The sequence below is a fragment of the Passer domesticus genome, chromosome 1 (genome assembly GCF_036417665.1).
Source record: "Passer domesticus isolate bPasDom1 chromosome 1, bPasDom1.hap1, whole genome shotgun sequence".
Lineage (NCBI taxonomy): Eukaryota > Metazoa > Chordata > Aves > Passeriformes > Passeridae > Passer > Passer domesticus.
The window spans coordinates 29,038,634-29,066,044 of NC_087474.1; the positions used below are offsets into that span (position 1 = coordinate 29,038,634).

At 34.4% G+C, this 27,411-nt stretch overlaps 1 protein-coding gene across 1 annotated transcript in view; it reads left to right on the forward strand.

Annotated features, from left to right (window-relative positions):
• The window catches only part of AHR (aryl hydrocarbon receptor), a 61,128-nt gene that overhangs the window by 16,363 nt on the left and 17,354 nt on the right, over positions 1-27,411 (forward strand). Inside the window, exons 3-5 of the mRNA XM_064411543.1 lie at positions 21,320-21,435; positions 24,897-24,986; positions 26,724-26,847. Coding sequence (XP_064267613.1) covers positions 21,320-21,435; positions 24,897-24,986; positions 26,724-26,847 — 330 coding nt within the window. The remainder of the gene's footprint in view (positions 1-21,319; positions 21,436-24,896; positions 24,987-26,723; positions 26,848-27,411) is intronic.

Consider the following 27,411-nt stretch of genomic DNA (forward strand, 5'->3'; position numbering starts at 1 on the left):
ACTGTAAAGTGAATTTAAAAAACACTTCTAATTCCTAGATTTTATAATAAAAATTAATACTGATGAATAAAAAGGAACAGTTATTTCAATATGATTTTTTAATTAAGCAAAGAGTTTAACCATTTCAGAACTAGTGGTTTATTAAAAAATAAAAATCTATGGTAGTAGATTGTAATTTTCTAGTTATTAACTTGTCTTATTTTCTACAAACCAAAAGCCTAATAAATGGCAGTTTAAACAATATGTAATATTTCATTAGCTTTTGCTTTGTTCTAACAGATTGAAAAATTGTTATAGGAAGAGAAATCTCTGATTTTAGGAACCAAAGGCTCAGAAGTAGGAAACTGTTAATCTAGGTTCAACTTCCCATAGATCTCATTCCACAAGGAATTAAATTAAATTCACTTTCATCTTTGATTTTTTTGTGCCTCACCTCAAAAAAAAATAGGCACCCTTTCCTCCCACCTTTTTGTGACAAAGGCAGTATCACATTAATAGGTCTGATGATAAGTTAGAATTTACCAGCATGCACCTCTTGCTGACTTTTTTTTTTTCTGAAGAAGCAAAGAAGATGTGCCAAGAGAAGCAACTGAATGGGAAATAGCTCAGAAGAAGTGTGTGTGTGCCAGGATATGGTTTTGGTGATTCAGCTGGTGACTGTCACCTCTGTGATAGTTGGGGGACAAGAGTTCATTGCCTCTTAAGTCTTGAAACCACAAGCAGTATACAGTTTGGTATGTGGTTGTTAAGCTTCAAAGCCCAAGTGAGAGATTACAAATTTGAGCAACTGTATGCTTCCTGAGATTTACTTTTCTGTTTTTAAGTACAAGATAAAAGTAAAAGTGAAGTTTTATTTCTTGTGTATGTTTTTTTTAAAAATCTGAACTAAAATTTTATCAGGTGGCTAGGTGCAACTGGCTAACCATAAAAGCAGTGTACACTTATTGCTGTTCTGCTGCATTATACCTATGTCATATGCAGTCATTCTTGAGGCTTGTTTTTTTCTCAACTTTGCTTTAAGCTGAAAACTACACTGATATACATTAGAAGCTTAGAAATTCCCACCCACTTTTGACCCTCTGTGACAAAGACATAATAGTTTACTCCTGATCCTACACTTGTAAGGTCCTGTAACCTTCTGCTCACTTCTTGCTCTCAAGAATAGCAAACTGCCTTTCAGCTCCCATAGAAATCTCATTTTGCCTTCCTTTTACATTCTCTGAATCTGGGAGGCTGATGGGGATATTTTGAGCAAGATGCACACACATGCTTTTAGGCCTTAAGGGCATGAGCATTTATCCCATAGTGGTTGCAACTATTTATGACCCTATTTTTATTTTTCTATTCTTTTTTATTTCATCTTCGTTGTCACACCCAGATCAGGAGCAGTGGCTCCTGATGCATAGCACAGTTTGGGAACATCTGCTATATGAAGTGCAACTGTTTGTGTGAGCCAAGACTTGTGGCTTCCAAATGCAGTGACTGAACTCTCATTTTTGTAGGCTAGTGCATGTTGACTTAGTGTGGTATTTTTGGACTGATTAATTATCATGCTGAGAAATAAGTTCAGTATCAGTCACTTAAGGGAAAAAAAATACACAATTTTGTTGTTAGTTTTACCTTCTACTTAAGAAAACAGGGTTGTAAGTACCACTTCGTAGCAACTGAGGATGTGTCCCCCATTTAAGGGAGACTACTGCATAAACACTTAACATTCCACACTTAATAATGCTGTTAACTCTTTCTTTAAAAAGCAACATTAAAAAGGCTAAAAACATAAAAACCTGAGTTCAGCTGACCTGTGTAGCAGAGCTTGGGTTGGTTTTAATCAGTGTTGTGAGTGATTCTGTGGTGTATAATGTTTTTTCAGCTCTTTAACAGCAGATATTTTATTTATTTTAATCTTTTATTGGTCTTAAGAGAAACACCAATCTAGTTCAACAAGCAGTTTAGGGCTTGCTGAGCTATGTTTTGGGAATGGCTCAAAAGAAAGTATATTGTGAAAGCTGAGGAAAATCATCCCACACACAATCTGGTTAAACTTCAAGTTCTAGGGTTAGGTGAATGTTTTAAAACAGAGTATGGTAAATATATGTTAGGCAAATCTAGTAAAATCTGTCTTCATTCGATAAAATGTTTCTAAAACCGGTAAGTGTATTGCTTCAATGTTACTACTTCAGCCAAATTTAAGAATGTCATAGCTACTGTTAATGCTTGTAAAAGAAACATGTTCTACATGGGTGTGATATTGTAGGGAAAAGGGTTCAATTACTGTACCACTAATATTTGGCAAAGCATTTTACTCTAAGCATGCAGCAAGCATTTTTTTATTTGTTACTTTTAATCAAAAGTTGGTAATGCAAATGTATTGTTTGTAATTTGTAGTTGGTAATGTAAATTTACTGTTTATTAGTAGCAAATTTTATAGACAGTAAGGGCTGTGAATTGAGGAGTGAGATTTAGCCAACATTTTGTACATTTGTCCGGGGGGAGGAAAATAGAACATTAAGAGCTCAGGCATTAAACTACTGCTGTTCATGTTAGCTTTACATTTTAGTGGGTCTAGCACTAAAATGTGGCCTTTCAGACATGACATTTCTAGTACTTCAAAAGTCAAGAGATCATAATCAAGAAATTTTTTGAGGATAAACTGCTTGTTATGAGATCTGCATGTTTGAGCTGAATTAGGAATAGTTCAGCAGAACACTGTCAACAAGATTTACAATTACATTTAGTTTGATTTGTATATTTTGAAAACATTTTATAACTACTGTTTACATATTTAACTCACTTCAGAATTCAAGAACAAAATAGATAGTTGCTTCTCTGAAACCCTATTGGAAGAAAAGGTTGCTAGGCAGTTTCAGTTCAAGATAAGGTTGGGTGTTTCTGTTGCTGTTTTAATGTTTTTGCATTAGTGATACAGAAAGGAATATGGACTGAGAAATACGTAAAAAAAGGTGGTTAATTGTCTGGACTTATGAGTATTATGCTGTGCTAGGTGGTTTCCTTCTCAGACACAACTTCTGCTTACTTAATTAAAAGTGCTTGCTGTAATGAGAATAGGCTTAAAAAAAGAGAAAATCTGGTTTTGCTGGACAGGCCAAGTAATTAGGCTAACTTTTGAAAACAATAAAAAAGCTTGATTGTTAAAAAAAAAGAACATTGAGTGGGCCTGTGTGTGCAAGCAGATCGTCCTTCACCAAATGGTTCTGAGCTGCCTACTCATCATAATGTGTGATTTAGGATATGTTAGAAATCAAAAGTTGTGGCAAACTTTCAAACAGTCATGAATGCATGATATGGATCAGTTGTGTTTTTGACCTCTTCCTAATTTGTTTTCCCTATAAAATAGAATTTAAAAGACATGAAATTGCATGCATGACTGGATGAAAATAGAGAACATGTAGAAAATCATGAGGATGCGTATCAGAGAATTAAATAAGACACCCATCTCATAAAAGAGAGAGAAAGCTATAAAAGCAGTGTGCACAAATGAGAAGTTTAAAAGCAAAGTTAAAATAACAAAGAACATTTTACACTAAGCAATAAGGAACCTGGGAAACAGTGGAATATTGCAATAAATGTTATAAGCTATATAGGAAAAAATAATTCAGGCAAAGGATTGGATTACTAACAATGAAAAAAATGTAATGGGTCTTAGAGTGCCTCTTATAGCTACAGAGAAGAAAGCATGAGAGACACTAATGACAAAATTAGGTTCCACCTGTTGTGTGCAAGAATGCTGGTTCAGTCTTATAAGCTTGTTTCTTGCAGGGTTTGAATCCATCTGAATAAGACCAAAACAGAAGAATGCAGCAAAAAACTTGTGCAAAATCAAGAAACCATGGCTGTGTTTGAGAGGAACCTTAGCAAGTGTTTTCATTCCGTGCCTTGCAGCTTCAAATTACTTTGCCATCATTTTACATCACCTGTAACATCCATGCCAGTCCGTGTTTGTGTAGTACAAAGCACATGTGTTTCTTGTGCACATATTTACTTACATTTCCATTCATGGGGTCAAGTAGCAGTGCTGAGGGGCAGCTAATGCTGTGAAATGCATCTTCTCTCTGGAATACTATGGCTCAAGTGAGCCTCTGCATCTATGTACAGTGACAGGTCCATAGGGCTCCCACCCTTGCACTTCAAATAGTATCCATTAAGAGACAGAAAACTATCTGCTGTCCTTTTGTGCCTTCCTCTAACTGAGGACACCTGACTGTTAGTGACTAAGCTGGTCAGACTAACCTAAATAGCTGAGACTGTCCTTCAGTTTTAACCCTTTGCCTTATTTTAAGCTTCTAAGTGTCCTAGAAAAGAATATAGCCATGCTCATTTTTGCCTCTTCTCTCCCAGGAAACCCACATGCAAATTATTTTATAATCTCTTGGAGAGGATTTGTCTGATTAAGGAACATAAATGAATGGGGAGGAGGGAAGGCAGTATCAAGTGAAAGGGGACAGATCCTGATGATACACTATTAGATGGTTATAACTGTTCAAAAAGACTACTGCTCTAAACCCATCTGCGAGAAAATTACTTGTGCAGACTCTTTCAGTGCTGTCCAAAGCCATGTGCTGCTTTTAACTCTTAACTGGGTGAAATCATACAGGAAAAGATTTGTCTCCCTTTGGATTTGGTAATGCCCCCCAAGCCCACAGTTGCTTGTGTTAATAAAGTGGGTAATGTTTTCATTCAAGATGAAAATAAAACACAGGAATTTACAGAGTATATAAATATTTTCATACTTGAGGTATCTTTAAAATATTCTGAAGATTCTTGGTCTGCATTAGTTAAACTGTCTGACTGTATTAAAGTAAATGTTAAAGTAGAGACACGGTAAAATAAAAGCAAGAGACTTGGAGAAATTGTTTCCATTTCTTTCACTTTTTTAATGAAGGTACTGAAGTGAGAATACACTAACATTTCAGACATTTTCAGATATTCTTACTCGTGATTTCATGATGGCACTGTCTGCTCAGCTATGTGATTCTTACAGGGATCCTTCTAGGACTCCCTGGTGGGAATCCCTGCCTTTGTAGAGATGTTTACTGACTTTTATATGCCATGACCAAATTCTCTCCTTTGCTTTCTGTGATGGAAGAACACAGTAGGTGCTATTATGAACCTTCTTTGCATCAAAAATTTGAACTCTGCATTCAAGGAACTTGTAAAATGTGAAACATACTATTTAATGTGCACAGATGTACTTCAGGCTTACAGGTATGTGGGAGGCTCTCTGGAAGATATGTAGTCAAGATTACCACTTTCCAAGATATAACACTGGGTGATTTAATCTCCCCCAATTAGAAACATAATGCTTAACAGGATCTAGCTCATGTCGCAGCACCTGAGAGATGTTTAGGGAATCAGTTCTGTATTTCAATGGCTTTATTGTTTTCTTTCTGATATTGAACATGGTAATCGGTAAGAGCCAAAGCACTAACAAGTTTGTCAAAATGCCACTTTCTTTTGTAAAAACAACCTAGGAAATAATAGTAATAATAAAAAAAATCATCTAATGGGATATCTGCTTCATTTAGATTATATTAAGGGCACTGAACTTTCTTCCTTTTAAGACATTGATAATAGCCTTAAGAAATTTACACTTAAATGATAATTGTGTAATTTCTAGTAACTCAAAAATTAATCTCAGCCTGGTAAATTGTTAGTTGATGCAGTAAGTTCAAATATAACATTGCTGCAAGATCACCTTTTCTATGTACATCTCTGAAAATAAATGTTGCTGTCTACTTTCTGAATGTGATAATAGATTACATGTTACTTGAATTTAGAGACTGTCACCCTACTTAAAGATCCTGTATAAGAAAGTTACATGCATAAGATAAATGGAACTAAGAGATCCAAATAATAAATGATTTTATAAAAGCTGATTATTTATTGTATTTTTATGCCATGCAACAATGAAAGTTGCAATCAGTTCTGATTCTTTTGTGTATTTTGAGCAGGATCAATTGCTTATAGCAGAAGCTTTTGCTGTTTTGCTTGCAGAGTGAGTTGATTCCAGACTGAATGTAAAGTATTTGTTACTTGAATTTATAGCTGCAAGGCTGGCAGCTATATATTTATGTATGCAAAGTGTAATCCTACTAAATGTTTGGAATGAAACAGTAGATTTTTGTTGGCACTAGGATGTAAGGATGGAAATGTCATTTGGTACATAAAAGCAAAAAACTGTAAATTACTACAGTCCTAACTAGACTAAAAGCCCATAGTTCCTTTCATGAGAAATACATTACTGAATTATGTATAGTTTATTTTTAATTCACCCCTAAATTATTCCAGTTACGTTTTAGGAGAGAGACAAGTATCAATAGTTTTCACAGCCTGCATGAAGAGCAGGAAAATAAATTTATACATTAGCTACTACTTTTTTAATAACTTCTTTTGTTGCTAGAACTAGAAATAGAATAGAAATGCTCATAGAAATATTAACTTTTTATCTGCCCTACAAAGCTAAGCTGTCCTGAAGAAGGAATTCCTGGCAATTTTGTGTCTTTTTGTGAGACTGAACGAGATCAATTAAATCTCAGAAGCTGTGTATATCCTTTGTGCAAAACAGACCATGTCTATCCCACATGGTTTTTTATTTTGTACAGGTCAGGACATTCTTCTGCTTGTACATTAGTATAGTCATCACCAGTAATATGTCTTTTTAATTTCCTTTTGCACTTGAGCTTTTTCAGTTTAAACACACCTGAGAAACCAGTTATGCTTTTAGCAGGGTGAATTTTATTTTATTTTGCTGAGTAGCTTGTACATATGTACCACAGACCTGAAAGAGTACAGATTTATTTCACTTTTCCTAAACTAGTTAAATAACATAAACCATAAAATTTTCCAATAGTCTTGCACAGCCTTAATTGAATGTTGTTTTAGTTGAATGTTTGGGTCAGAGAGAGTTAAGAACCGGCTATGGAATATTAAAACTTGCAGTGAAAAAATAGTAGTGATAGTCTTCTACTCTTTGCTAAATGTAACGTTGGATTCAGTGACATTTAATAATTGGCCATCACATTTGAAAATATTTGATGTATGCAAAGGAGGCTTATAAATTGGTGAGGTTGCAGCTGTATGTGTTACCATATATGTTCTGCTGAACTTTATTTGGGCTCCAGGTTTGTTTTATTTAGCTGTTGAGCTCGGCAGCGCTGGCTGAAGCTGGTGGTGGTGAATGTTGAGCTCTGGTGATTTAATACTCACTGTGTTGAAGAGGAATCACTGGGTTTGTTTTACCTGAGCACTGTATGCTGTGCGCTGTCATAACTTGAAAGCAAATATGTTCCCTGCTAAAACTATCCAAGCTGTAGAGTGAACCATGTCTGCTCCTGGGTTAGAAGACAAGCTGGGGAGAAGTGTTTGAGGGCTGTCTCACCTTTCTAAATCAAACACTTTTGTTCTTCAAACCATTGCATTTCTTGCCATTTTATTATTTGTGTTTTGCTGCAAGAATGAGGATTGTTCAACTGTATATTAATTTGAAAAGCAGATATTTGAAGCTGAGCTCCAGAATTAATAAACTATATCCAGAATGTGTTTGTATGCAAGCTCTTCTCCAACAGAGATGAAAACTGCGTAGAAATGGAAACATGCTTCTACATACTTTTATAAATTTGTTATGTATTAAATGAAATGGCAAACTTAAATCCTTAAATTATGATTGCCAGTAGTGTTACAAAAACGGTGATGTGCAAGGCACTGAGGGGGAAGTGTATGGCTTTTGCCAAAAATTCTCGTGTTGCTCTTTCTTCTTTTGTACTGTAAAGTCAGGGAAATTAGTATGAAGTTGTGCCTGGAATCAGTCTGGACTTATTTCTACAGAACAGTTCATAGCAACACTATATTAAAAAAAAAAGCTATTATCAGAATATGCCATAATTTATAAACTCAAATTAAAACACTCTTGGTGAGTTCAGCATCCTCCTGCACAAAGGGCTGGGATGCAGGAAGGAAGTGGGGTTTGTCTCACTAACAGTCACCATCTGAATCCTGCAGAGAGTTCCGTGTCATCTTTTCATCTGTCCTATATGCATCTCCCTCACTAACATATTAAAACTAATAATAGATTCTCATTCTGGTTTATCAAAGCTAATCTTTAATTTGATGGATTAATTTTAGAACTAAAGTAAATGTGGAAACAAAACTTAGTTTCTATTAAAAGATTTAAAAATATGGTGAATAGTTGCAACTGGATTATTTTCTATAAGAATATATCTTGTGTTTAATGACAGTTGTCAAAGAACATATTTGTAAGTGTTGTTATTAATAATTCAGATGGCTTAGTAGAGCAGATGGAGTCAATTGAGTGAAATTGTCACAAGAGTGTTTCAAAGTATTTTTGCACTATTTTATCTTACATTTTAAATTGTTAAAATTTGTAAATCTGTAACTGTGTGATGTGTTTTTACCTGATGAAAATAGTGAAATAAATTGTTAATGTAAATCTTTTTACCTAAGAATCTACTGAATAAGGATAACTTGATGTGTATTTTGGGGAGGAACTGCTCAACTACGAGAAGTGATTTTGCTTTTCTTCTTGGCTAAATTCCAAATATTCTAAGCATATGGAACAATTTAGCAGAAAAAACGTAATTATCAAACAGATCTGTCTTTGCCACCTTGAAAATTATTTCTTGTGGCAGGGTAAATGAAACCTCATGTTTAGATTTTACTTCATTTGATCTTTCGCTGCTTTGGCAGCAGACTACAAAAAAAAAATATGACAGATGGCACCATTAAAATATCAGTTGATTTGTGCTTGCTCTAATATGAATCTGAATATGCTTGATAAAGGCAAGGCACAGACTTCTAACTGAAATTTTGAAGCAAAGTACATTTATCTTGGTACGAACATGAACAATCTGTGTAACTGTAAAAACAAATTTAATATCATGCAGGTGTTCACAAGAAAATATGTGCACATTATTCCTTTTATTATAAATAAAACTGCAATCAAATTTTGGCTTTAAGCTTGTTCTGTTTCTCTTTTCTGTGTGGAGGCCAATATCAGTGATTGCCAATTCTCTATTGCAGTGTCCACTCTGTGGGCAGACAGCCTTAATGATGTTGTGGCCTTACCTATAAAAAACACTTTTTTACAATGTAAAAAATGTTCTGTTAAGATTAATTCAGTATGCTCTCTTTTACTTGACTTCTGATTTTTCTTTATTACCTTACTTAATCTAAAGTCTTTGGAAAATGGCATTATCTGGACTCAGTGATGCATTTCCCATGAAACACTCATCCCATAACAGTGTGGTCCCTTTTCAATAGAGACTGGGTCAAGACTGTGGTTTTTTTTCAATAGAGACTGGGACTGTAGTGTCCCAGATAGAACATGATTTCTGATTTGAAAATCAGGCTTGAGAAACTTTTTAAATTCTTTTCTATATGGTAGATATTTTTTCAACAGGAAGAGTAAGTACTACCTATTGCCCCAGCTTTCAGACCTCTTCTGCAGTGAAAAAGGAAGGAGTGGGAACCACCTGTAGCAGAGGAGTGAATAAAACCTGGGTTTATATCCTGATATTGAAAAAAAGAGCTGTGCAATTTTCTTCAGACCTGTAAAAGAATCAGTGGCTACCAACTGCCAGAAGAACCTGGATTTATGCCATGTGGAGGAAGATTCAGGAGAAATCCAGTTTCTGCACCACGCTTAGGGTCAGGGTGAGTGGGTGCCAAGCCATCCTTACCCATCCAGAGGGAGGTATGGCAGCTCTTCATGGTGGAACTTAGGAAACTGAAGTACATATGGTATTTAAATTGGGAGTTTTCTAACTAGTATGTTGGGTATAGAACCCCAAATTTCATGTATCAGGTCCTTTATATGGATCTGGCCTTCTGCAGTTGTACAGTACTCTGGCCTGTAGCCATATCCATCTCTATTGAGATTTTCCACATTAAAATAATGTTTCCTGTTATATGACTGTTTTCAGGAGTCTGGGAGCCAGACAATAACTGTCTAAACTAAAATGTTAAGAATGTTTTTCACTTCAGTAGCTATAGTTAATAAATACTGATAAGTATTTTTGTAAATTGTAGTCATTCTCAAAGTCCCGGCTTTTCTGGTGGGGCTAAAACAAGTGATGTGGAAGAATTTTTATTAAGCTGGACTTAGCTGTCTTTTGTTTCTCCCTTCTGAAGATTTTGGTAGGTTCTCTTGAAGCAGTCTTGGAGGTACTATTGAAAGGTACATTCCTATAGAACAGGGTTACTCCATTTATCAAAGAGTTTTAAACAACTGAGATTCTCCAGAACATCTGAGAGATTGTCATTCAGTTTGTCAAATCAAGTTAGGGTCTTACAAATATCACAGGAACAAAGAAACCCTAGAGAGTACATATTAGAGGAGATGACTGCATTTGTCATGTTTAGCATGGCAGAATACAGGCTAGGGGTTATGATTGCTGTCTAAGAATACACCAAGTAGGGTAATACCACAAAGGGAGAAGAGCTGTTGAAGTTAATGGGCAGTGTTATCACAGGAGGACACAAGCTGGACATGACAAAATGGTCATCGGCAATTAGAGGATTTCTAGTAAAATAAGCAAAGTAAGACTTACTAGAATGTCAGTGAGTGGAGAAAAAAAAAATAGGAAGAACTAAGTATTATTGAGATTTAACTAAATATTTGCTGTGGTGATGTGGTGTAACAGCAGTTATTGTCTGAAAATGTTGCTTTGTCCCCTTTAAGACATTGCATCTTCCAACTTACCTTTTTTATAGCATTTCAGGTGCAGTGAAAGTTGAATATGCTTCAAAAAGCATTTTGTGAGGAAATGGCAATTACTTATGTACAGCCTTTCCAATGTTGTAGTTCCTTTAGAAATAAGAATTTATGGAATTCCCAAACAAGAAAGGAATGCATGTGAAATGAAGAGTTAGTGAAAGGAGCCGTTCTTTTTGTGCATCTAGCAAAGTCTCATGTTTACTGTAAAGCTGTGGAACCAAGTTATGTGGAAGCAAATGGAAATCCCTTTAAATTGTGCTGTAGTATTGTCAACTTCAGGGATACAAGGTACTGCAACAACACAGCATGGGTATCTGTGAGCTCCGTGGCCAGGTAGTGACACAACTCCAAAAAGGTCCCTTTTGCTGTCAGATTCTCAGAACAATCTTTGTATTCCTAGACATTTTCAAAACAAACAAAATTTCCCCACAGCTCAAACAGAAAACAAACAAAAACCTCCAAACCCTCAATACCTTCAACCCTTCTCTTCCCCAACTAAAAAAATTCTGCCGGTCCACACAAGCCACATAATTCTTCTTAAGTATGAAACTGAAGAAGAAAGTTGAACAAGCAACAAGAAACTGAAATCTTGATACGATAGTATCATTCATCTTTCTTTGTGTGTGTGGTTGCCCTCCAGGGCAATCTCATCAAGACAGGAGCTTTCTGTGTTTATGTGTATCTGTGGGTAAAATTAAGTGGTGATGTTTAATGAATAGCATTTAAGTATCTGCCATGATTCCTGAAGCAGTTTATTAAAAGTAGAATGCAAGCATTAAAAATATTAAGAAAATTCTGTGTACCTTTTATTTTACTAAAACTTATGCTATTAAAGGGACATGTCATTTCTGTTTTTAGAATTGTTGGGAATAGAACCTTTACTAGAATGTTTTTTTTTAAACAATAAGTAAAATTTTATGTATTAATTTTAGAATCTTAAAAACATAAAATATTTTAAAATATTTTATGGTATTGAAGAAAAGGTTCTGTCTATGAGAACTGGTAGACATACCTGATAACATATTAATGAAAATATAATTTTGCTTTAGATTTACTGTTCGTACATTTCTGACTCAATTGAGCAGTTGTTTCTAAAAGATGAGTAAATAAGTTGTTCCAGTAGTAAGTTTTTGTTGTCTCTAGGGTGTGTTTTAATATTTAAAGTTTTAAATATTTATTATATAAAATCCTGTAAGGCTAGAATTATTGGAATAAGCTTTGCCAACTTACACCATGGTTTGCCTGTGGTTTTATCAGACTGCTTCTATCAAGTTTACTTATGGACAGACTAGAGCAGGCTCTCTGTGAAATGAATCCCTGTGGGGCAGAGCAGATGACAGAGGCGGAGGTTCCTGTTACCCAAGTGCTCTTCTTCCAGAGTTTGTCTGTGTGCTCCAGTTCCTCTTCTTTGCAGCATTCCTTGCCTTTCTATTTCCCTCCTCTTTGGGGTTGTAATGAATAAAATATAGTTTTCCTTTGCGTCACAGCCTAACCCTTAGCAACATAAGTTATATAACGCTCGCTGTTGCTATTTCTGTATTTCTGCTAGATCAGAAATACAGACCTCTGTCCTGTGCAACCTCCTAGGGACAGTCTTCAATAAAAGTGTCTGGGATAAAATCCAGTCTGACCTTGTTTCCCTTTTTCTTCTTTCTATATAGGAAGCCACTGAAATTTTTACCTTGTTTGTTATATGGAGACTGGTTATATGGAATATATGAATAGTTATATGGAGTAACCATTCACAGGTCTTTAATTCATAGACTTCATAGTTCAGCAAAGCAAACCAAAATTGTCAGGAAAGATGATATTGAAGTACTGTGCAATTTTAAGCTTTGTGTAATCTAATGTGATTTTCACATGGAGCACTGAAATCTCTACCAGTTAGAGGATCTGAACTTCCAAATCTTTACTGTGTTTATCCTTGCAGTGCTGGTGGAGCTGAAGTTCTCCTGGTTTCATGGTTAAGGAAATAAAGTGTACAGTGCCTGTATGATTTCCACCACAATGCACAGGAAGATGATGTCAGAACCACAAAACCATTCCTCCTCTCAACTTTAAGGCATATTTCTGATAACTTCCTCATTGTCTTCAGGCTCTCAGTCTTTTTCTTTCTTGCCTGCCTACCACCCAGCCTGCGCCATGTATATGTGGTAGTATAAGCCTGTATTTGCTTGAAAAGTATAATAGTGGCCAGTACTGTGTGAAAAATATACCTAAGCCACAGACTGCACTATTTATTGTCTTCCTCATTTTTGACTGTAGACTTCTGCTGTCTTAAAGTGATGCCATGACTGAAGCCATGGAGAAAGACAGCTGCTATGGAGAAAGACAACTGCCACTTTTGCAGGCTGTTGCAGTTAAAGCATCATTCTTTTAGGATATTAGTATGAAGTTTTGGATATTTCTCCAAAATAATAGTGGAGACCCAGCATCTTGTCCAAATTCTGGCTCAGGAAGTTGCAACACATTTAGCCCATCATAAACTCATTAGGTAAGATCTAATTCCTGTCCTGGTTACCTGCTGTTACCTATTCAGCTTTCCATAGGAGACTGAGGTTAGAGTTCATTTCTTCTAAGAGGCTTTTTGGTGGTATAAAAATAATGCCAGAAAGAGTTAGAGATGTTTCATACAGGCTTTCCCATGTTTCAAGTGCTAGAAAGAAAAGGTTTATGGTTTTCTTCCTCCTGTTAAGAATTTACACATGTAGTCATGTATTTAGGGGAAAAATAACATTTCAGTACAACCAACTATTAAAATATATCTCCTTGTTTTATTATAAATGAGTTTTAGGATTTAAATTGTGGTCTGCTAAACACACAACTTGGAAAACAGCCGATAAGTTACCAGCTTGCTGGTTCACCTTTTGTAACTTCAAGATATTTTGAAAAGTATCTGATATGACCTTGTAATTTTTTTTCTATATACGTAGTTTAAAAATTATTTAAATGAAAAAGAAATTGCAAATTTAAATGAAAATCTTGTTATTTAGAAGATACATATTCAAATAATATGTTCAAGTATAAAATAGAAAGTAAGGGGAATTAAAATACCATGCTACAGTATTTTTAGGATATGGTGGTTTATCAACAATAGCTGTAGTATTTAAAAACTTTTTTAAAGGTTATTTTCTGCTTTTGTTTGTTGTTAGTGTTGGTAAATTTTACTAAGCAGCAAAATTAGATTTAGAGAAATGATTATTTCTTTTTTCTCCCCAGTAGAACAAATGAGTACTCATTTATTATCTTATAAATAATCTTGTGATTCAGAAATGTAATTTCTGGCAAATTTGTGGTTCCCTTTGAGTCTTGGCCAATGAAGTTTGACTGAAGTTTAGGTAGGAAGAAAGGTGACAGTCTTGCCAAGTTTTTGTCAGTTTTATGATTTATAGCTCTCAGCATTGGAAACGTATCCTTGCCATAGACCTGGAAACCAAGTAGAACTGATCTGAACTCCAGACATGTCAAATTTGAAAGGGCAAGCAACAGACTTCCTTATGCCAAAAATAGCTTTCATGCTAAATTATTTAAGTGCATTATTTGATCATAGATAAATGAAAAATAATAATTTTCACTTTGGACCATTTTTGTATAGTAGGGGAAACACAAGGTCATTTTAAATTTAGATGGGTTTTGTTAGGTCAGTGTGAAATATCACATGTTCAAAAATCATGGTACTTGGTACTGAGAAAAATGTTGTGTGTTGCTTTTATTGCCCATGTATATTTTTTATATATTGATTGCAATGAAGAGACTACTTTAGACTCCTGCAGCAATTCAAGTAACGTGTACCACTTCTGCACTTTTCTCTTGTTGAGTGTAAAATATGTATGAAGACATGTCTGAAGTGTAAGTACAGCGGGGCCCTTGGGAAGTTCTGGAGCTGTACCTTAAGTAATTTCAGTCCAGTGCTGACAAAATATTTACTGGTTTATTTTTGGTTTGTAGGTCTGTTTTTATCCATGGTCTCTGAAATGTTTGAGTAGGATTCTTAATGGAACCTTAATATTGAAATTTCTTTGTCTTGATTTTGCTGAAAGTATAAATATTTCCCCATAGTCTAGCAAATATATTTGGCTGTATTGTAGTGGATGCTTTGGTGGCAACCACTTTAGGTTCCCAACAAATTTTATTGAAAAATTTTGTGTTAAGGCACTTTTAAGCTTTGGAATCATCTGTTTTGGAGATGAAAATTTCCTTTTCCTGTTCGTAGCCTAAGCACTTTTGGGCAAGTCCTGCATTTCTTCCTCCCTTAAATAAAATTTGTTTTATACTTGAACATCGTCACAGATGGGTAGACGTGTGCTCTCTGCTGTGTCTGATTGTATAGCTGATGAGCATGCATTTTATTTGGTTTGAATTTGGGCTAGAGAGAAAGTACTGGATGACTGGAAATGGAGGGGTGCACATGCACAGAGCTTGTGGTGCATTCATTGCAGGTCTGTGGCACTGCTGGGCTCTGGTTGCAGTCACAAACTCTGCACACCTGGAAATATTTGATTTCTTGAGATTTGTAACATCACTAAGCAATCTGTATCTGTACAGCAGTTAAGTTATTGACTCTCAAAAGCCCAGGAAATACCCAGAACCTGACCACTTACCCATGTTTTGTTCTCCTTTTTTATGTAGTGGAAATAATTTTTCAGTTAAAACTTACTCTGAAAAAAGTTTTGCTTCCCCTGAGTCTCTTTTTTTCTTCTTTCACTAACCACAACCTACTAACATTTCTTTGAAAGTATTCATGGTGGTATGATTTATCCTCTTGTGATAGCTGCTTCATGGCATTTTCTCTCTCTTGAACCATGAATAATATCTTTGAGGCCAAATCAAGAATACCTGTCTTCAGTGGCTTATTGGTTCTTTCAGTAGCTTTTCCTAAATATGTAGACATATTTATATGTTTCCACATTAGCTGAAAATATGCTTATGAATCAATGTACCATGTCTTGTGATGCTGAAGGTTGGTTGTAACTAGTTTTTAAACAATATTGTTCTTTTTTCTGGAAGGTAAGGGCAGCTCCTGGGTAAGTTCTATTGATATTTTTTTTGCTTTAAAATATATTATTTGAAAGTGGTTCCAGTACTGTCATAATTAGATGCATTCATTGATGCTTAAGGCGGAAAAAATGTGTCCTTTGTTACCTGTCACTACCAAACGTACACTTTCATCCTAATTTTGCTTATATTTACAGAATCCAGTTAATCCAACTTCCATGATTTTTGCTACATGTTTTATTCTGATATTGCTTTAAAATCTTCTGATGTTGCTCTGCACATCAGAAAAATGATGCATTTTTTACATATTTATTAATGTATTGCTTACATTTTGGAGTTTCAGTAGTAATGGAGAACACGTGTTGTTATACACAGCTACATCCATCCACAGTTTATTGTAATTTAGAAGCTGTACTGTAATTTATGATACATTTACCAGGAAAAATGCTCTTTAATTATTTCATTTTCAGACATGTAAGGAAGAAGACCCACTGTAAATCTATCTTGACAATTATTTAGAATCATAAATGAAAAAGTAGGAAATGGAAAATTTAAGGATGCAAACACAGTGAAAACTTTTTGTCCCCTATATGTAATGTGTTTTGCTTGTAAATGCAGCCTACACAGAAGTCAATCTTGCGTCATGTAACATAACTATGACTTTAGAACTAGTTATGGTAATTCTAAATTTTATTTATTTTCTCTTGTATCTCTGAATACAGAGCAGTCCTTCACAAGTTTTATTACTAAAATGTCCAGTTTTTGCTATCTAGAAATGCAGCTATTTACAAAATATGCAGTCAATGCATCTTTTATCTTCCTACAAAAATAATCAGTTGCATTTTTCCTTGTGTTACTTAACTTTCATAAATATTTTTGGCAGTGTTAGAGATGGCAGGTGCAAAATGTTTTATATAATCTTAAGTAATGGAAATAGATAAGGTTGCATGTAGATACATGGGTGTGTATATATAATACTTTCTCCCACTTAAAATGGATCTTTCACCAGTATAAACAGTTTAGTTTATGTTAATGATTTAGGCAAGAGTTTAATATTAAACTACTGTTTTCTCAGTAGTGCCCTCCTTGCTGGTGACCTTCGTGTTGAAGCTTAGCATTTGTTGCTGGAGCAAGACCACCCCCCTCAAGAGAACTGTTGTTTTTGTACAGTAATCTAGAACAGACAAGGAGAATTTATAAATCTGCTGAAAAGGTTATGAAACGGTCTCAATTGGCTTTGACTGCAAACTTTGACCTGTTTGGCCGGATTTTGGAAACTGTGCCAAAATTTGATTTAAAGCAGTTCTGGGAAGTTCTTTAAGATTAAATTCCAGGACTGCATGACTGATGTGCTAGTGATATACTTGCAATATTACACAAGTGTTGCTTCAATACAGTTTTAGCCTTGAACAGATCATTCACCTAAAAGTAAAAAAAATCTCAAGTCTGATTCAAAGAAACTTCTTGAATCTCAATATGATTTTAAAAGGTCTGTGTAACGTTTGGCATCTTGATATTTTTTCTCAGTAATGAGCTATCCGGACTCCTCCAAAACAATTTGCTATGCTTTTTCTTTGGGGAAGAAAAGGTAGCAAAAGGTTCTAAACACATAGTACTTTGGAATGGTTTCCATAGAGCTTTCCAGCCAGCAGTTGCTGAAATGGTTTTATTCAGCACTCTAATAACACATGGCTGGATTAGATGAATTTTGAGATGGAAAGCTTAATTATACATTTTTTCACTGTTTTGATAGCCAAATAAGGGACATTTGGTGTGTGAATGCTCAGGTTTCAGTGGAGAAAGATCTCTCCAGACTTCACAGCTAATCACCAGCAAATGTGCATTTATGTCAGATAAAGCTTCTTTATTCACCCAAAACAGAAAAAAAGAACTTTTATTTATTTTTCTCATTTACTTTGTTCTTTCTGATGACTTGAGAAAAAACAAAAAAAAAGTACTTTTTTCCAATTTCGTAGTTTCTAGATTTGAAGAAAACAGTATAAGGAACTTGGTTTGGTCAAGTTGAATATTGACAGTGTCCTCTTACCCACTATGTTGAATGGATGCTACTATGTTGTTCTATGGTCAGACAACTGATTATCACATATAATATTAGTCACATTGAGGTTAAAGGTATTTTTATTAGATTTTGTTGTTATTGATATTTCTTTTGAATAATTGTATAAGTGCTGTAGGTTGTCACTTCTTTCATGAACAGGGGAAGTGGGTAATAAATGTAAATAATTTTTCAATGAATACTTACATGGTTTTAAAATGAAAGATGACAGTAGTTGGAACTCAATTGCTAGAATTCTGTTTCAAACTTGAAGAAATAGTTGTATGTCAAACATTTTTCCCTCCCACTCCATACAGTTAGTCTGATAAAGTACACTGCATCTTCATGTAAGTCTATTACCACCTGAATGTAAGAGTTAAAGTCAGAGATAAGAAGCTGGTAAATACTGATGTAACCATTGTTATTTAATTTATATTTGTAGATGTAATGTAAAAGCAACTGCCTTTTACATTTGCTGGCTTGGGTGCTAAAGCATTTCACAATCATAAAATAAATGTATCAGAATATATATATATCTATATTTATGTCTAGAAAAATCTATTAAATGTCACTATCTAGTTGCCTTTGAGATTCAACTTGTACTTCAAATCAGGGAAGTCTGAATGGAAATTATACTTATTGCTGGACATAGGATTAAATGACAATCATTAACCTACTTGGAAAGCAGGTGCTTACAATCCAATCCAACCTTCCTGCTCAAGTTGTGTAACAGATATTTTTTGGTTTGGGGTTTTTTTGTTTGTTTGCTCATTTGGTTTTGAGATTTTTTTTACAAGTATAAGCAAATTTGCTTTATTTTTGATGCTTTAAAATTATTAAAGGGAAATTCTGAGAAGTTATTTGATAGTGAATATAATCTAGAGTATGTGTACAGCTTTTTCCTCTTTTCTCTGCGGGAGTATTCATGTTTTAATTTCCAGTGTAGGAAAATTAAGAGAGGATATCCCACAATGAATTCTGTTTAATTCAAAGATTCAAAGACTATAAAGTAATGAACTATTGAGATTATTTTGTTTGGTGACATGAGTAAGACAGGCTATGAGAATTAGCAGAACACACATGGCTGATTTTAAACTGAGTGATGTTGACTGTAATATTGCCTTTGGATGAGTTATGCTTTGTAAGATTTAGTTCTCCTTTCCATTACCTATTATTATATCCCTAGCTGGTATTTCTGAGGCCACCTGATTGTGTGGCTGAGTCTGTTCAGAACTGCTGCTTAGCAAGGTGGTCCTCCCTTGTTATAAGGTTTCTTGTTTGTGGTAGCCTTCAATTTGACAGTGTAGAAGCACACACGCCAAGTGTGCATCCTGATATCTGGGAGTGTTCAGTGCCAGGGACTTGGGTGGCTTGTAGCAGGCACTGACAGGCCTGTGATTTATTTGTCAGAACAAGATAAATTTGAATTTGTTTCTTTTAATTTTCCCATGATTTTTTTATACCAAATTATGGATATACAGCTCTGATTTCCACCGTACTTCTGTTTTTACTAATCTGGATTGTTGGCAATTTTCCATGTGTCAAGTTGTAAACAGCTTGTTTCCATCCGCATTCTGATTTCTGCAAAAGGTGTAGATTCCAATTCAGGAAAATGTTTAACTTCCCACTTACCTCTTGTGCACCTTGAAAGTTAGAAGGAATATGGCCATCAATGCATCGGCTACGTTTGGGCTCAGGAGCCCTGATAGATTTTATCTCTCAGACAGTATTGAATCCTATCAGGCATTATAAAACAAAAAACCTACTTGTATTTAATGACATGCAGTATTTTGCAGAATGGCAAAGGTGGTTAGGCATCTTTACGTGCAGCCTTCACAGTTGAATATGAACTTTTTCAATAATCATACAACATACATTTTAAAACATTTTCTCCTACTGCCTGTTGGCTTCAGGTATGTTTGGTGAATATTCTATATATCCTTTTGAAATAATGCTAGAAAAAAAATTGGCTACATAATGTATTCACATGAATTTGCTGTGACTGTGCCTCTGTGTGGCCTGTTGCGGGACATTTTGACTACCTTGTAGGAAGAACAGCAAAGGGTTTTAATTTCAAAGCAAACCTTTAGATACATTCTGATCTGATTAATCAGTTAATGTCTCTTTAGAACACGTTTTTCCTCTGTGGTGCCTTTGAGGTATATTTTAATGAAAACTGTCTGGCTTGAAAGTTCTTAGCTACCATGATAGCTTAAAAAAATGGGAAAGGCATCATTTATCTTTCAGTTAATATATATATATATAGTGTAAAATATCATTTAATGTAATTTAAAAGTGAGTAAACAGAAGTTCTTCAGGATTCTTGAACAAAGTTCTGAACAGTGGAAAAATGAAGGTTTTGAGCAGATTTAAAAATCATTTGAAATTTAGGCTGAATATCCATCATTGTGAGAAACTTGTATTTTTCAGAAGTGCAGTTGTTTTTATAGGTTTTATTCTATTATAAATTTCCCTTTGCATCATAGAAATTTTGGGGCTGGGAGATAGAGGCCTTTAATTTTATGGTAAAGGTTTATGGAACAATTGCTCGAGTAATTTCAAGCTGTTTAGACACTACAGACCTACTCAGACTAATTTAATATTTAAAGACTTCTTTCATTTCCCCCTCTTTTTTGGAGCAGTGAAAAGTAGGTAAATTCTGAGTTATGGAGGATCTTTGAGTATGTAGTTTTATTTGACAGTATCCTGCTTATTAGAAGGATGCAGAATGGGAATGTCTTTTGGGAACTTCACAGACCAATATGATCTGATTCTTCATTTCTTAGTCATTGGGTAATATTTTCTTTCAATTAGATATATTTGTGACCTGAATAATGATGATTCATTGTTATAGTATTTTATCTGAAGTTGGAAAGAGTGACTGGTTGTTTAAAAGGTTAAAATTTAACTATGACAGAAAATACCCACATCCTTTTGTTTGAAATAGTTTTCTTTGTTTTGTTAGGATTTTTTACTATTTGCCATGCATTTAGGGTTCATGTTTGTTTCCCTCCTTTCCCTGAAGGAAGCTTTAGGTCTAGAGCTTTACCTGTCTGATGAACCATAGTCTGATTTCTCAAATTAGGTGGGATAAGAATAAGTGCCAGTGTTTTCCTACCTTAACACAGAGTTGCTACCGTCATAGGAGGATGGCCTATGAAAACAAAAATGTCCTCAAAAGAGAGACAGTCTAGAAGTGAGTCTTATAGTAAAGAGAAGGAGAAGAGGGAAATAAGGTATAAAATAATGAGACTTGGGTTGATTGCAATAATAATGATTTTGTTGTGAAAGTATTATATATAGAAAAGAGAAAGATGACAAAATTGGAGGGTTCACTCTTAAGGTAAGATAAAAGTTTGACATGGAAACAAAAATCTTTCATTAGATTGTATTTATAATATATGAAAATGCATATATTTAAATCCATTTTTTTCTTACGCAAAATAGCAAATCATTACCTAAATGTCTATTGAGCCTTTCAAACATTGCTCAGATTTTTTTTCTTTTCTTTGTTCTAGTTGCATTAAAATCATCTAGCTCTACCAGACCAGAAAGAAATGGCATTCAGGAAACCACTAGAACAGGAAAGTGTGGAGAAGGGATGCAGATCCTGGAAGGAGAACTCTTATTGCAGGTATGTTTTGCAATAGACATATTTTACAAAGATTTAAATTTTAAAAACCAAAACACCTGTATTTACCACACTAGGTGCTCAGTGATAAGATGGAGAAAATGTGAAATTCTTTCCTCATTTTCTTTAGGTAATATTAGCTTGCCTTTTTTTTTTTTTTGTAGTAGGGGCTTCAGAGTGGATGTTAGAATATGGGCTCCTCTTCAATGTTTCAAAGTAATTTATTGGGGGGGTTGCCATTTCTTTGAATCTGTTCTTAATAAAGATGTTAATATAAAGGAACAGTTTTTATATGGGGCAGATAAGTTACTGATTTACTGTAAATTTGATGACTAATTGTTTGAAAGAAACAATTTTTAACTTCAAAGACCTTGGGCTTGCTGAAATATCTTGCTTTCTCAGTGGTTTGAAAGAACTCGGCATACATAGTGTAGATTCAGGACAAATTTTAAAATACTTTTAATAACTTTTATATGAACTAATGGAAAATAATAATTTTAAACATGTGGGGTTTTTTTGAATTGTCTAGTCTGTTTTAATGTCCTAGAGTGTCAAAGCATATAGATAATTATATGCTATCAAGTCCAGATTAAACTCAAGAAATTACAAATGTACATATTACTATGTTCTAACTAGTTTCACAGAGTGGGTTTTATGAAGAACTGCAGTTCCATTTGAAATATGTTGTTAGTCTGTCTTCTACACAGATTCCACACTGATGTGTCTGTCAAAAGTGGCAAATCATTCAGTCAGAACCAATTCCTTGCTTCAAACAAAATGAATTTCAGTGTTCAAAGACTAGAAATGAAAACAGGTTCTAAGAATCCCACAAAACAATTATTTTAAATTGATGCTAATTGAAAATTGTTTTCTAACCAACTAAAAAAACTAGGACATTTATCTCATTTTCTAACCTTAATAAAGTATGACAAAGAACTGTTGTGGGGTTACTGCCAGTGAACATCTTTCTTTTAAACAAAAAAGAACCTAAAAAGCTGAAATATATGGTTTATATTGGAGACATCTATTTAATCTGAAATATAGAGGGTGGGGTTTATGGCTTCTGACTGGAAGTTATATGAGGGAACTCTTTTCCAGTATGAAAATGAAGTGGGTGATATAGTTATTACTGAAAATTCTGCCCCTCTTGGGAAGTAAATTAACTGAACTTCTTAAATGAATTTGTTTTGTAAATATTTTATATATGTGAAAAAATTTATGAGAATGAATATGTAGATAGAGTTTTCTTAGGTTATGTAACAAGTCATGAGTGTGATGAAATTGGGAATTTTCCAGAAGATAGTGGGAAGCAGTAAGTTGTAAATATTGGTAAAGTCCTTCCCTTCTATTTATGCTCAGAAGTATTTTTCGTTACACAGGTGAAGAAATTATGACTGATGATGAATGTTTTCCTTTAATTATCTCCCTACTTTTTTTTTGTTTTTCCAAGGTGATATGAATAAACACCCTATTGTTTGTATTTGCTTTTATTTGTTCATCAATTGTTCTTGCTTGCTTCTTAACAAACAGAAAATTGTATTTAATTTCCAATATAGAAACTGTCTTACCAATTCAATATATTGTGGAAGCAGAGATCAAACACATAAATGTGTCTTTCTTAAAAGCAAGCTAAATTTTCTTTAGAATTATTTAAAATATTTCAAATTCTTATTTTAAATACGAAATCCATTATAGCCCAAGCAAGTTTACTACAAAAAAGTGCAAGAAAAATGATGACCTTTAAGAAATTTTTATAACTTAATTCTCACCAGTAATTAACAATTTTGTAATTACCTCTTTATTCGGAGCATTGAGAGTATTTTTAGAGGCACAAATATCATCTTCAGTTCTCCAGAATAATAAACTCACTGAGAAATTTCATTATGTGTTTTCAGATAATTATTTTTGGATCGCATTTTGCAAAAACCTCCATCAGAACTCATCTCCCACTTATTGGTCTATCCAGATGTATGCATTTTACAGAATTTTAGGCTTAAATCACGCATTTGGCTATCTCAGTAACAATCCTGGTTCGAGATGATCTGTGTACCAGGGCCAGTGCAAAATGTGATCGAATTCCAGGTACAGAAAGCGTAGGTAGCTCTGTATGAGATGGACCAGAATAACCAATTTTAACATTTGAGACAAAGTTAGATTCTGTGCAGCTTGCAGATGTTTTGGGTCAGCCAGCTGAGGTGAGATGCCCTGCAGAACAGGTCAGCAGAGGACACGAGCACCTGCCACTGCGGCATTCTGCTCCCTTGAAATCACTGCGAGCTTCATCAAAACCAAGGATTCTGTGTAACCACTCGAGATTTCTTGGATTGGCTATGCTATTTAATTTCAGATTATTATTGATTTTTTTTCTCATTCTTTATTCATGTAAAACTTACAAGGAGTTTTTATAGAGCTAACAATTGTTTATGAGAGTAGATTAAATAATATCTACACATTAAATTGGAGTGGTTCACAGCATTTAAAGTCCAGACGTTTAATCAGATATTTCATTTATATTTTATTACTTTGTTGCAGTAAGATATAGGATATCCTGCACTTACTTTACAATTTCTATGTACAATAATTCTGCATAAATAAAGAGGTTTTTTAAAAAAATTGTTTTGAATATGCTGGCCAAATTTGCCTTTGAATGCAGCTGAGGAAATTAAGTGGCACAATATACTCAATCCAGCCCCTAGAGACTGCCTTTTGTTAAATCTTGACTAAAATCCACAGAAGTAAATCGGCACCTTTCAGATGAGCTGCCAAGTCACAAATGTACTGTTTGCTATCACAACAATTGCCATGGACTGTATTGATTGGGAGTTCAGATAAATGCCCTTTGCGTGACTTTGAGTGTGGAGCCGCCTGGTCTGCTGCTCCTCGGAGGGGGAAATCTCTTCAAAAACATTGTTTACTTGCAACAGTCTGCTTTTGCGGAGGTTTTCTATTTTAAGTAAACTATAAAATGTTTTCTTGGACTATATAGGGGATCTTGATAGCTTGATTTCCTGTCCACAGTGGCCTGTCTGCACTATGAATGGAATGGATTTTGGGACTAGGTTTGTGACGTGGCTCTCGTTTGTGCTGTGGGCAGCTGGGGGTGTCCAAGGCTTGAGCCACACAAACATTGTGAACTGTGCTTGATATTAGATAAACTTGTAGTTCTTCATATATGTCCCTTGTCTTGTACAATCAAGGGTATTGAAAAGTCATCAACATGGATTGGCTTCTCCACTGAATTTTAAAATGAAGTTTGGGTTTTTTTCATTAGATCCAATTTTGTTCATTTTAACACTTGCACTACAGGGATGCAATGAGGAATCCTGTTTGTACTGTCAGATAATGATATGCTTTTGCATGCTTCACATTTTATTGGGGGACTACAGTATAGGTAGACCTAGAGACACAGTAATTATCTGGAATTTTATCTCTGAAGCTGACAGATTGTTGTGTTTCTTCCCCAGGCATTAAATGGATTTGTGTTAGTTGTTACAGCAGATGCTCTGGTTTTTTATGTCTCTTCTACTATCCAAGACTACTTGGGATTCCAACAAGTAAGTTTATTTTTAATTCTGTTTTTTTTCAGAGGTTTTGCCTAATTTCAGGGAACATCAGTGTTCATATTTAGGGTCTTAAAATTTTTTTGTAATAAAACTCTCAGTTAAGTACTTGAGGTTGAATTGCTTTGAAACCATATTTTCTGTCAGCTTACATAGCCAGGATGTCAGGCCAAGCACAACAGGAATATAATTTCCAAAGCTGAGTTAGGCAAGATAGGAAATTTTCACACTTAATTATTCTTTACTGGAACAACTGTTTGAAATTTATACTGTGGTGTTACCCAGTTTATGATGCTGAGTGAGACAAAATTCAATGGGAAGGTAATTATTTTAATAGAAACCTTTCATGAAAAATTATTTCCATATGCCTTGAGATTTATAAATATCAAGTGACTGATTTTGGTATTTTTGGAATTTGTTCTCTTGCTCGTGTTTATTTATTTAATTATTAATTTCAAGACAAGCGTTTGTTTTTTACTATTTATGGTGCAGATCAGCAATGGCTGACTTCATTGGGCTTGAAAACCAGGTGCCAAAGTACTAAGGACTGAGGCATAGCAGGCAAATTCTGCCTTTGTTAGAAAACTCCTGGGATTACTTTATGTGAAGATAATATAATGAAGATGATAGTTATAGTTCTCAAAGTATATCCATGAATACTGCATATTGATAGATTCAGCTGCTGTCTAAAAATAGCAAGAAACTTTGCTTAGTCTGCAATTTCAGGTAACTGATAAGAGATTGGGGAAGGTTTCTGTAAAAGAAAATATTTCAAAATATTTCAAAAAAACCCCATTTTTATTCCTAGGCTTACATATTCCTTCAGTGTTGGGGAATAAAAAAAGGAAAAAGCTTGGAAAACAAATTGGGTGTAACATGCATGGAGTAATGCCAATAAATCAAGTGCATGATATAGAAGTAAAGTCTTAAAGTTACAAAAATTACCATTTCTGGCAATTTATTCTGGAAAGTACTGATTGTTTTATGAAATTCATCATAGCAAAATTTGACCTAGGCTGCTGCTTTTGCCAATTCATCTCAATTACATTAGATCTATGTTTTATTTCTTTTCTGTTTTTATAATAGTTGGGTTTTTGAAACATACCAAAAAACATGATCTTGACACTTCTCAGTAAACTGAGTTTTTTATTTACTATTTTGGATGGGTTTTTTCCCCCTTAAATTCTTTTAAGCACTAATCCTTGCCCTTGAGCCTTTGCCATTTAGATCACATTCCTAACCACACAATTGGTATTGGAATAAGGGCTTTATAATTACATGTTTTAATGCATCCTTAAGAGGTGACAAAGCTTTCAGGTGAGTAAATCCACTGCTTATAATCTGCTTGGGTTAGTTTTGGCAGTTTGGTTCAGGGTATTTAGCTTATTTTGTATTTCTGTAGCACCTATATTGGATCAAGTCAAGTACTACCTAATAAATACTTTATTTAGGTAAAAGCAGGTGAAGAAATACTTGACATAATGTAACTTCTTTTTCTAAGGCTATATTTTTTATTGTTATTTCCTATGTTTATAGTCATAAGTGTAACTGAGCAAACTAAAAAATTGTTTCATGAAGCTTTGCCACCTGCATGTGATTGTATGGATTTATCCCTGAGCAAAATGGATTTTGCTATATCCATAACAGTGTTCTCTATCAGACAACTTGTATCATATTGTGATATAATTTTCTCATTGTCATTCTCTCTCACCTTTCTCCTTTTGTTCCTAGTCGGATATTATACACCAGAGTGTATTTGAATTGATTCACACAGAAGACAGACCTGAGTTTCAGCGCCAGCTACATTGGGCATTAAATCCTGCCCAGTCAGGAGATTCTGGACCAAGTGTACAAGGTGAGAACAGAATTTATTGTTTGCCTGTCAGATTAGTTGTTTGTTTTCTGGGCTCTTTTAATTTATCCATGTAAAAAAAAAAATTCGATAATTTTAGATGGCTAAGGGAAGAAATAGCATCTTTCAAATTTTTGAAATTTTATGGACACATTTAGTCAACAGTGAGAATTGCTAATTTTTGCACTTTATATAAGCACTTTTATTCATAGCAGAGCATCATTAAAATAGTAATTATACTTTAAATTGGAAGACTTTAATTTGGAGTATAAGTGACAATGTTTCTTAGACTAATCAGTCTAAGAATATGCTAATTACAATGTTACTATTGGGAATAGTGCATTCATTGCTACATAGAGCAGTATTTTTCTTGGAGATTAAAAGGGAAGAGAAAGAGAAGATTAAATAGATGAGCCTTTAAGATCAAGCAGTATGGATGTTAGAGCAGAGTTGTCACATGTTACTGGCTGATGCTTAAGTGAGCTGCTGTATTGAGAAACAACTAAGGAGAAATACATTGCATGTGTGTCAGAGCAAAGATGTGTAGGTGCAGGTTATGTGTAATCC